This window comes from Neodiprion lecontei, chromosome 3 (assembly GCF_021901455.1).
Source record: "Neodiprion lecontei isolate iyNeoLeco1 chromosome 3, iyNeoLeco1.1, whole genome shotgun sequence".
Taxonomy (NCBI): domain Eukaryota; kingdom Metazoa; phylum Arthropoda; class Insecta; order Hymenoptera; family Diprionidae; genus Neodiprion; species Neodiprion lecontei.
The window spans coordinates 29,763,634-29,775,876 of NC_060262.1; the positions used below are offsets into that span (position 1 = coordinate 29,763,634).

The 12,243-nt window shown below is 39.8% G+C and overlaps 1 protein-coding gene across 1 annotated transcript in view; it reads right to left on the reverse strand.

Annotated features, from left to right (window-relative positions):
* Positions 1-12,243, reverse strand: part of LOC107220619 (cadherin-87A) — a 164,068-nt gene that overhangs the window by 4,190 nt on the left and 147,635 nt on the right. The window contains exons 5-22 of the mRNA XM_015659287.2: positions 9,264-9,521; positions 6,372-6,506; positions 5,539-5,731; positions 5,114-5,424; positions 4,846-5,001; positions 4,314-4,501; positions 3,797-3,959; positions 3,542-3,697; positions 3,145-3,433; positions 2,799-2,990; positions 2,393-2,646; positions 2,122-2,254; positions 1,745-1,960; positions 1,350-1,649; positions 1,020-1,264; positions 645-938; positions 383-580; positions 71-299 (exon numbers count right to left, since the gene is read on the reverse strand). Of these exons, the coding sequence (XP_015514773.1) occupies positions 71-299; positions 383-580; positions 645-938; positions 1,020-1,264; positions 1,350-1,649; positions 1,745-1,960; positions 2,122-2,254; positions 2,393-2,646; positions 2,799-2,990; positions 3,145-3,433; positions 3,542-3,697; positions 3,797-3,959; positions 4,314-4,501; positions 4,846-5,001; positions 5,114-5,424; positions 5,539-5,731; positions 6,372-6,506; positions 9,264-9,521 (3,910 nt within the window). The remainder of the gene's footprint in view (positions 1-70; positions 300-382; positions 581-644; positions 939-1,019; positions 1,265-1,349; positions 1,650-1,744; positions 1,961-2,121; positions 2,255-2,392; positions 2,647-2,798; positions 2,991-3,144; positions 3,434-3,541; positions 3,698-3,796; positions 3,960-4,313; positions 4,502-4,845; positions 5,002-5,113; positions 5,425-5,538; positions 5,732-6,371; positions 6,507-9,263; positions 9,522-12,243) is intronic.

Sequence of the window (12,243 nt, forward strand, 5' to 3'; positions counted from 1 at the left end):
ACTAGTTCTGTAGATTTTAACAATCTAACAACCACATTTTATTTTTGTCTCAGAACAAAATTCACCTCACCTGATAAAATGTAATAATAGACTCTCGCATGTCTTCCTTCATCTTTATCTTCAGCCACAACTTTTCCAATCAAATAATCTTTTGGCCGATTCTCCATTATTTGAAAATTGTAATTATTCTCGCCAGAAAACTCTGGCACATTATCATTTGTGTCAACCAACAACACTGTCAGAAGTCGTAAAGTTTCGTATGTCGTTGGGCTACCATGGTCCACCGCCACAAGTACAAGCTAAAGTCCGAAAAAAAGAGAAAAGTTTCACTTTTGAATTTTAAAAAGTTTTGCATCTAATTACTAGTATTCAAATTGCTTACTTCAAATTTGTTTTTGACTTCTCGATCCAAGATAATTTTCGCTCTCAATTCGCCTGTTTCTTGATCGATGGCAAACTCTTCGGTTTCCTGAACATTCTTGTTCCCAACTTTGAGATGATAGCTGACTCGTCCATTTTCTCCAGGATCTCTGTCTGATGCCTTTACTGTCATAACTAGATAATTCGGTACACCTGCATTCTGAAGCAGATACATTTTAGTTATTATCAAACCAACAAATTGTATCAGTGATAAGTGTACTTACCTCTGGCACCTCGACTGTTGCATTCGGCAATTCAGGCATAATGAATTCTGGCTTATGCTGATTTACTGGAATCACTCTTACGTCTATGTAGCATCGGTCGCTGTGTGGCCCATGTCCAGCGCCATCCCTAGCTTCAACTTCAATCCTGTAAGATCCTGCCCTACCAAGTAAAGCTGCTGCAGGATACAAAATACCAGTTTCAGGGTTCAGTGTAAAAGAATTGTTTTCATTTCCGTTTATTATAGTGTAAAACACCTCGCCGTTTTCACCCTCATCTGGATCTGCTGCTCTGACCTATAAAATAATTATTCATATTTCATTAGAGGCCATTTGATGACAACAATTTGCGAAAATACTCGGCTCAACTTTTCCTACCTGTAAGATTGGAGCAGGTGGATTGACGGACAAATTTTCAGCAACAGATGCTCTGTATGCATGTTGCGAAAATATTGGTCTGTTATCATTAACATCCAAAAGTTTGATGTGCACTGGAACAGATGCTGTTCTTCTAGTGTTCAACGGAGCCCCGTCACTAGCCATCACCCTTATAGTAATTTCCGGAGTCATTTCACGATCTAAAACTGTCGCACTACCGACAGTAATTTCACCAGTTTCATGACCTGTGTGCATACCAATGTATTATTACAACCAATTCGTTTTGAAAACAATACTTACGAATTTCATTACTAATAAAAACTGACGTACCGATATTAAAATCTGCAGCATGATCACCAACTAAACTGTAGCTGACCTGGCCAAATAAGCCTTCGTCACCATCCGTAGCCTTCACTACAGTGACATGAGTCCCAGGTGGTGAGTTTTCTTTGATCGTAATACTGTAAGAATCCTTATCAAACTTAGGATCTTGATCGTTGACATTTATTATTGTCACGATAACTTTCGCTGATGAAGAAAGTTGAGGTACACCGGAATCGTAAGCTACTACTGTGAAACTTAGTTGCTTTGTTTCTTCATAGTCAATTACTTGCGTCGTTCGTACTATACCTATATTTCATATGAGTAAATCGTAAATCTATCATTATAGTTCTGTTCATTACTTATATTTATAAATAGAATGATTACAATACAGGGATACGTACCGGTCACATTGTCAATGGTAAAGTAAGGACTTGGGGGTACAATGGCATAACCAGCAATATTGCTATCTCCATCCGTTGCTGTGAATGCACCGACCACTGCACCTGTCGGTTGCTCTTCTTGCATTTCTATTTTGTATTGTGGGTTCACGTTTGTCCATGGTTTTGCAAATTCAGGGGCCAAATGATTAACATCAATAATCGTGATCACCAAAGTTCCTGAAAAACGTCAAAGTGGAAAATAATCATTCATTAGCCTTACAATAATTTCTTACCCTGGGTTTGCAGTAACAGTGTCCTCATAAATAACTACTAATCGTAAGCTTTTCATTCTGTATAATAAACACGTGGATGAATAGAAGTGTACAAGTAGAATTTACCTTTGCCTTGTTGTAGGGCTGGTGCCGTTGTATCCGTTACAATGATAGGTATACTGACAGTGGCAGCTATATCTCGATCGAGTGGTCTGACTACGGAAACTTGACCAGTTTTCCTATCGATAGCGAAAAATTCCTGCAATTGAAAGAGACATTTTTCACAGAACTTTTATCAGAATAAATGTTGGAATGTGTAGAATATTGCATAACTGTAAAAAAAACTTTAATTTATCATGTCAAAACATACATAATTTTACGACTGTTCTATCCATACCTTGAAAGTCGTGTTATCAGAAACTTGCTGGCCGTTTCTATCAATGGCTGTGATTGGCCCAGAAACAGCAAAGTTCAGCGCATCTTCATTACTACTGTCAGGATCATGAGCCTTTAGCATGGCAAATACTGTCCCTACTGCTGTATCTTCTGTCACCTCTGCTCTCTGAGTTTCTGGGGTAAAGTACGGTGGTTTATCATTGCTGTTTTCAACGTTGACCATCAACGTAGTAGTGCCAGTCAAGCTTGGTGTGCCTGTGGAAAAATAAGACATTCAACTGTTTAGTCCCATCATATTTCCTGCTATTAAAAATTTCAACTTCGTTGGATATTCATGTATGGAATACGAGCTACATTAAGGACATCCCTCCAAGCGTCGAAGGCAGTTATTACAAGCTAAGACCAACCTTTGTCCAAAGCAATAATTTCGATGTGATAGGTGTTTCTGGTATCAAAATCCAGCTTCTTTGAGACAGTAACGATTCCGCTCGCATTATTGATTGTGAAATCGTCAAATGCACCTTTTTGAATTCTGTAAACTAGTTCCGCATTGACTCCACTGTCACCATCTGTTGCGACCATTTCTTCAATAACAGTTCCTTCAAAAATCAAACATTAGTATTTCACAGTAGACACAGAGAATGAATGCGACTTCCATCCTATTCTCTGACTGCTAAAGTATGAGTAAACATTAAATTTGAATCAGACATACGAACTGCACAATCTTTACGGAGTTATTGAGTTTCAACATACCAATCGGAGATACTTCTGGTATGCTGGCTGTATATAGATCTTCAGCAAATTGAGGCGCATTATTGTTTACATCACGAACGGTAATGTTAACGATTGCTGTATCTGTAAATGTGCTATCGCTTGCTTGGACCGACAGTGCAATCCAATCGTGCGTTGTATTGGTGACGTCAAGTGGTCCTTTATGAGCGATCTTTATTTCACCCGTATCTGTATCAATTGCGAACAAATCGTATTCATTTCCGCCTACTATGGTATAGCTGATTTTTGACGTCTTGTCCTTGTCACGTGCCTGTAATGATAATTGACGTTAGTAACAAATGTATTATTCAAATAAATAATATAACTAATTTCGATGTATCTTTTAAGAAAGTATTCAAATAAAATCCAATCCTCTTACTTGCACTTTGAGCTCCGGTTCAAATTTTTCGGCACCCTCGTCTATAACCGCGCGATACTTCTGCTGAAGAAATTGTGGTGGGCTATCATTTGCATCTGTTAAACCGACACGCAACGAAACACTTGTTGTTTGACCTTTTCCGTCATCATCGGTTGCCTAAAAATACGAAAATATTTTATTCTGTCATTGAAATTTCCATTCACTCGTGAGATTACATAAAGAGTGAAAATTTACAATCTTTATCATATCACGGACCTTATATGTCAGGAAGTACTCAGTTTGTGTCTCATAGTCTAAGCACGGTGCAGTTCCAGGTGTGGGGCACGGGGCCACAGTTATGGCTCCAGTTTTATTGTCGACGGAAAAGTGTTCAGCACCTTGTCCAAGAAGCTGATAAATTATGCCTGCAGTCCCGAATCTATCAAAATATTGTACAAAAATTTACAGTGTCAGAAAATATCCAGCTAATCACCGTATTTTAATCACTCACAGCGCGGTTCCTTGAAGCTTGCGAAACTTCACAAATATTCAATAACAATAAATTGTTATTCTCGAGGGTGTGATCAATTACAGTATCGGACAGACAGATATTTCACGTACGATGATACGGATCTTTGTGTACTCGAGAGAAAATACAGCTAATTTTGTATCATCACTGTTAAACATTTTTCGCAACAGCTGAACATTCCCATTTGAGGCGTAAAAAAATTATTTCTCACGTGTATTACGAAAGTTAAAAATATATCTTTATTGAAAAGCATTCTTTACTTACTGTCCACTGTCACGATCTTTAGCACTTATGGTTGTCACTGGCGTACCAGGAATAGCCGTCTCAGACACTAAAGCTGTATATGTAGGGCTGTTGAACGAAGGTGCGTTATCGTTTGCGTCTGTAATGCTAACCGTCACTGTTGCTGTTGACGAAAGTTTTGGTTCGGTGTGTACTTCTTCGGCAATCACCTGTCATATTTGATATACATTAATTTAGAACTTGACTCAATCCTCAATACTGTCAAAGTTTTCGTTTTGTCGAATGATAATGAGGCTGATGGTTATGCCAAACAATTTATGTTGAATTGCAAAATTCATGGATTTTTATTGTGCTGAAATTGTTTGTCAAAGCTTTGAATATAAAAACTTTATGACGTCGTCCAAAACCGTGTTACGTTATTAAAAAAAAATTATCATCAAGAATTATCCAATCAAATATTTTTGAATAATTATTCAACACGTTTGAGAAACGTTAAGATGATCTGAACCAGGAAATCGTAGCAAGACTTTATGCAGCTCTGATTTACACGCACCAGAATGATGAATTTTCGTTGATTAGGATTTTCGTAATCAAGGGAACCATTTGTTACTCGAATATTAACAGCAGTGCTTCCTGTTGCCATTGCAGGTTCCACCGTAAAAGCTCCAGTAATGTCTTCCAGTCTCAGCGAAAACACAGAGTTGGTGCCCTAAAATAGTTTCATCTCATCACTAAGTATTATTATATATGTATGTGTTGGAGAGCTTTCTCTTTCGTTTTGCGATACATGAAGCAACGACTATTAGAAATATCCCACATACCACGTCGGGATCTTTGACGGTCATATCAAGGTGTGGCAACGGAGTTCCGTCGGGAACATTCTCAGGTATTTCTATGTTATACTCTCTTCGATTAAACGACGGTGGCTCGTCATTCACATCTTTGATTGTAACGGTGGCTTCAGCACTCGAAACCGTTAAATTATCAGATCCTGGAACTCCGTCGATTACTTCGCGTGCTTTAACTACCAAAGTTAGAACTCCGGTTGAATCGGCTAGCGCTTCTCGATCCAAAGGTTTTGCTGTTCTGAGTTCACCAGTGTCAGCATCCAGCAGGAAATAGTCGAACGGATCTGAAAGTTGGCCAATGTAAAAACTAGCCGCTCGCAATTTCAGTTTTTTCTTTTCTAACTCTAATTATATGTATGTCACCTATGTGCGATATTGGAGGTGATATGAAAACTCACTGGTGACCAGCTCGTAGATGACCTTTCTCGGCATTCCACGATCCCCGTCCCTTGCTTTTACGGTCATAACGAGAGTTCCGATAGGGTCATCTTCTTGCACAACTCCGGTCAAGGAATCAAGAAATTCCGGCGGGCTGTTTTGAATGTCGGCAACTTTAATTTCCACCCCGGTCGTGCTGTTATTTGTACCGTCCTATTTGAAAGAGATGATTTCATTTTGTAATAAAAAAAAAATCCTATTCATGAACAGCTTTTTTTCATACAAGAATTATAGGGGTCCCAACTTTTGCAGGATCCAATCTCAAGGGAGTACGATACGCCGTCGCCATTATTACGTTAGTGTTCGCGGGGGGTTTGCTAACTTTAATTAACATTATGATGAATTTACAATGCTCTTTAAAGTTCTATACAAGTGATTAATTATGAATAATTCAGCACAAAATTTATATCTCGTAGGCCCTGGCGACCAGTTAGAACACCCAAAATGCAGACTGTGTGAATTTAAATTTTCAACTTCGGTAATTGGTTTTTCATCATTTACTTATCTACCCGATATGAAAAGAAAAATCATTACATCCCAATTTGGGACATCACAGCTCCGTGGTAGTAAAAAAACGACAAATAAAGTTTGCTCATAAGTGATGGAGGAAAGTTGAAATTTTTTGATAACAAATTTTGTCAACGTTATAATCATCATTTTATGCAAACGTTGTAATTCAATTTTTTCTTTTTCACCAAAAGATCGAGTAAATTCGTAAATCGTACCGCACAAAGAATTGTATTATATAAAAATTAAAAATATGCATAACGCCGAAAATTCAACAAGAACTTACACTGGCCATTAGCAGCAGCTGGTAAAATGGTCTTTCCCTGTAGTCCAAAGGCTGCTGTAGAACCAAGGCACCGACATACGTGTTCTCGCTTTTTTCTACGTCTACGATGGAAAACTTTTGGCAGGCGTCCGGAAACTGGAAAAATAATCTCGTTTAGCGTTGATGGAAGTCTTATGGATATACACGATTATCGATCCGGATTGACAACAGAAGCCTACAGGGTTATGCGGTCCAAAAATATGTCTAATAGCCGAGGTTCGAGTTCGTGTGATCATCGAAATAATAAAACGTTAACAAAACAACCATTCTGCACCTTTATGATTAGTTTGTAAGTTTGCATTATATGCTTCACATTAATTGCGCTGCAAATAATAGACGTTTCACTGCATTTTTAGCAATTCCAGGGATTCGTAATAGTAACTTTGTAGAAAACTGTTTCGTTACGTCCACGTTAAAAATTTACAACTATTTTTTTACTGCGATTTTTAGAGTATTTTCGCTATACACATCTTTGTAATTGTAGAGAAAAGTATTCTTAATTTGAAGAGCGTTGAATTATCGTTACATATACCGAATATTGCGGTAAAAAGTGCGGCAGTTTAGCATGCAGAAAGTTTTCGTTGCTATCAAATTTGTCGCGCAAAGTAGGTATTCAGCGGTTATTCAGTGTAACAAGAATACCGTTTAGTCCTCCCTAAAAGTAGGTTGGTATGTACTTCGGTAAGTATTTCTCGGGCCTGGAGGGTGTCCCACCTGATATATCGTTGTATTCTATTAAAGTTACTCGGCAATATTTCTCCCTTATCTGCCTGTCGAGAGTAGAACTTTTATTCTTTATACGTTTCTCCAACTGGCACACAACATCGCCGAAGCAGGGAACCGAGTCCTCCTACAGAACCTTACAATCTGCGTCAAACAGTTAAGGCCACTTCACGCGAAGCTCGACCCGATTTAACCACCTCACCAGGTCTCTTAACCGGTGGGTATAAAACACTCGGTTCTACTCAACGCAGACGTGCTTAATTTCAACTTACGACTGACATTGCAGCTCCATAGGCGAAACAATACTACGACCCACAAATTTTATACCCGTAATATACATTTTTCTTTTTTATTTCCCTCGACTTTTCTTTTCTGCATCCTTTGCTAGAAAACAAAAGGGCCTTCAATTACGTAATTACACGTAGGCGAAAGAGAGGGAGATAAAGGACTAAAAGGTCGGTGAGTTTTTCACCGTAAAAAGGCCAACCGCTCGTGGATGACGTATTGCAGGAGTTGGTATCTGGTTCACGCGGCTCATTGTTAGCGCCACTCTCACAGCGAGAAAATCTTCCTATGTGTGTATACATAAAACGTAAGAGAAAAAAATTAGAGGGGAGGCCAACCGCACATGCAGGGAAAAGAATACGGCGAGATGAAGCTACCGGAAGGCGGAAGGCGGGGCGATAAGGAAACCCAGCAGGAAGTGGGCGAGCGAGCTTATGGACGGTTGGTTGGATAGATGGGTGGCCAAGGCCGGCTTTTGTTTGTAATGGGAATAAAAATCTCCCCAGGGAAATGAAGACCTCAGGTATCGGGTACAATATGGGTTCGCGGCGGGCAATTAATCTGCAGTTGGGCTTCGCTTGATCGAAGTCGGAATCGAGTCGAGTGAGAAGTATCTTCCCGACCATCGCCACGCTTCATCCGCGGCAAACATTTTTCTTTCGTTTATGAGTATATCTCCCCCTTTTCCGCCTCGCCTCCCGCTCCTCGTCCCAAATTAATTATTTCGTAGGATATAAATCCCCTGAATTCCAACCTTGCAGGGTCCGCGGCATACAAATGATCCCGAGATATGCGTCCGCAGGTGAGATCCCGATTCTGGCTGACTAGATTAGTCATTTCGAAGGTCTCCGAATTGCCTGGATTAAACTCTCATGCAGCGCGGGGTTAAATCCTTGGAAAATGAATTGAACGGATTAAATCGGAGTGGGATCCCGATTCGAGGATTGCCAGGACCAGTGCCTACAGGGCGAGATCGTGCACAGAAAGAAGAAAATATGCAGGAACGCGGTGAAGTCGCATTAGTTACGTTTAATGACCCTGCATCGTATAGGTATGTATATATTGGATGGGTCCACGATATAAACGGCACGCGTAAAGTTTACCGCGATAAACCTGCAGCTTTTCCCATTAGACAAAAGGTTTCACAATTTTATCGGCTATTTCGTAGTCAAGAGAAATTTATCGAGATAACTATATGCATGATCTACGTACGTGCAATACGTGTTCCATATCGCTATTATAATATACATATACGTGTATTAGGCACACACGCGGTCGTAGATTAATACATCTGCGTAGTTTTGGCCCATACGTTTGTCAGGTGTACCGAGTGCGAGTATGTACGATACCCTGATAATGTATTGGGGTGTGCCGTTTTAATACCGTGCAATATAACAATAACGCGTCTGGTTGCGTATAACGAACCATATGTCACTAGGACGTATACACGCAGTTCCGCAACTTCGGTGGAGCTGTCGAGATTAACTGTAAATTGAGTTTACAAAATGTATATGTTCACGGCAGTGCGTGTGCGGCGTGTAACTCTGATCCACTGTAAATCCTGATTAAACGGAAGTCATCCGCTGTTTGTCAACATGTACTCGAGTTGAAATGTTTCTCATTACACGGCGAGAGCGCATAACAGGCCGGAGTAGAGTCAATTTTTGCAGACATCCGCTCGTCGGATAAAAAGTAATTCAACCCGGTCTGTAATTTCTCATTTCTTCAAAAATCTGCACTTGTCACTAATATCCTTCTGAAAAGGTTCGGCCGTCCTTTGATCTTGGAAGGATCGTTATCTTCCAATTTTAATCTATCAAACATGAAATTTTTCTTGCGTCTCACTTGTGGCTGGGGTATGCATGACAGCTCAATGTTGTCTCCCAGTAAGTCAGGATCGGTGATCCGGATACCCGGGAGAATGGTGGATCCTGGAGGGGTGTCCTCGGCAGCCACTGCCTCGTAGGGGACGTTCAGGAAACGAGGTGGATTGTCATTCTCATCCAGGACAATCACGTACGCATCAACGCCGACTATGTTCGGTTGTTGGCCCTCGGGTACTTCGTCTTCCAGCGTGACTCTGAACCGTACCGTGTCATTTTCCTGAAACAAAGACAGACGTTTGTACAGTTGATCAAGAGTTTGAAGGACGAACTATCGGAACATGTCAATCGTGATGCTCTGAGAATAATTGCAATTACAGAGGGTAATGGTCAATGAGCCGATCATCATTGTTTTATCAGTTCTGTTTCGATCGTATGATAAAACTAGCATCAGGATTCGTTCTTTCGTAGGGCACGAGATGTGGCGAGACATCGGTTATCCCCTTGCCATTCCACATTTGCATACGAAAATTTCCCGACACTTTCAAGATCTCGACAAGTTTCTCCCTGGTCTCGTGTCAACAGAGCAATTTGACCGAGACCGTTTCTTTTTATGCTTTTTTTTTTATTGGAATCATAGGTTATACCTATTGGGCTTTGCATGGTCACCCCTTTTTTCACCCGCAACGCAGATATACGTATATATGTAAAATACATTCTCGTTCACCGTATTCGAAGAAAATTCGATGTTTTTCTTGTACCCGTTCCCCGGCCTTTGAATATTTTCTTTCGATACGAGAAGAGGGATCAGCCCTTATTTTAGAAAAAAAAAGGGAAAAAATAACTCTAAATTATTTTTAGCAGACCGCGAATGTTACGAATATAATTTTTTCTCCAAGGCAAGTTAAGAAAAATGTACATTGCTTATCAATCTACACACCGGCTGCATGTACACGTGAAAATACACTGGTTATATTCTTCTGTATTGTTCATATACGGTGAAAGAATTGCTGTTTACTTACTGAAAACTCCATGCTTCCGACTGGAATAGTTAGACTCACGTCAGAGGCACGCGAGGTGTATTATTTTTATTGACTCTGTTAACATTTAATCAAGTTTTGTGCAGTCAGGTATAAGTCACTTTTCTAAAGCATTGTTCAGTGTATTTATTATTGACGTTAAAATAGAAACAGGAAATTATTTTTAAAGCAAATGTACACAACTCAGTTTTGATTTGCCAATTTCTACATTGCGTTCGACATTTCCGTTCACGGATACACAAATAAAGTCAATAGTGAGTTAATTTACCCTTAAATCCTGAATAGCATTGGTAAATAAGTTTTTCCCGGTTGAGTTATTCGCCTGCGTGTCGTTTTCGATTTGCAATACTCTTTGCCCTATACATGTTGATAAATATCATACGGATTTAAAACAGACGCGATGCTTTCGTATCGTAAATATCGTAAAAGTCTACTCGTGATTTAATTTCTTGTAAACGGCATTGATGTTGAAAGTTAAATGTTACTAATTTTTAGTTTTTATCACCAGAATTAAAAGCTTGTGCTATACACGGTCTGCATTAACGTTACTATATTTGTCTCAGGATCAATGTAGTGTCGGGAAACTGAAAATGTAACGGTGGTCGATACGGGGTTGAAGGATAAGCTTTGCTCATAATTGTAAGTCAAAATAAGAAGGAATTGCATAAGATCTCAAGCAGAAATACGAGGGTAAGAATAGCGGGAAAGCTATTCAAAAAGATGAAGATCGTTTTCGCCTACAGAACCTCTTCCAATGTGACAAAATTATACCTGAATTACTTTGGTATTAGATTAGCTGGTCCGGTGAACATTCCTCGCGGATCACCCGTCGCCAAAAAGGGAAAAGAGGGACGTGTAAAAAGCATGTCTCTCATCCTGCAGAATAAGTGCGACAAATATTTTCACAATTCTTCTAAGCCCCTTCAGAAGGTGTTCTCATTTTCGCAGATATCAAACTGACATCTTATTCCCCACCGCCGTCAGAGAAGACACAGAAGTTTGAACAAAAGAACTGACGGTTGTCATTCTTAATTCTTCCGGTAACCACAGAGATTTAATATTAATCCAGTCTACGCCTTCTTTTTTCGTCCGCAGGCTGAAATTTTCAGAGACGTGTGTTGTCCCCACATTTTCGGCTCTATCTCGATGAATTTCCATATATGATGCGGTTTTAAAATAAGCATCGAACCCAGTCACCGTTAATTCATATTTTAGTTGTTCACATTCGCTTCGATATGAGAATAATTCTAGCAGAAAGTTTGAATATGTTTCTTTTCGACGTCGTTCTCGGGATTTTTTCTCCCAAAGCTTTGCGCGGTACGCGTTATTTGGCGATCTCATTTGCGCCGTAATCAGACCGACGACGTTGCGGTTTGCCAGAGGAAATTCTAAATTTTACACAAAAGAAGGTAAGAGGTATGTTATATACAACGGTACCCGGTGCTGCCAGCGCTGTTGCCCCTAATTCTCTGGCTAACCTCATGAGTATAATCCACAGTCTGCAACTTCGTTTATTGCGGAAGCACCGGATCTCTGTAGGAGAAATAGCGACAATGTTTCGCCAGGTTCATTCCAGACATCACAGTTTCATACCTCGCGGAAAGTTGTATTAGCATGGATAATACGTTGGGGGGTTGGAACATTTCGTACTTTTGATCTTTTTCGTTGCCAGATTCGTGATTGTTCTAGGCATTATGTAAATATATTATACCGACTGAAATATTTTCTACGTGATTTGTCGCGGTGTTTTATTATTTAGGCGTCTGTGTCAATAACCTTTGACATTTCTTTTCGGATATACAGTCCGAGATTCGAGTGGAGATGTTGCTAACTCGTTTCTTTGCTGATTCCGACGAAACTTTTCTCCGCTAGACCTTTACTCTGGCGAACCTATGAAGTATTTTTTATTTTTTTTCTTCTTTTTCTGTGAGTGTTTCCGACGCGGTCTTTGTGGGTAAATAA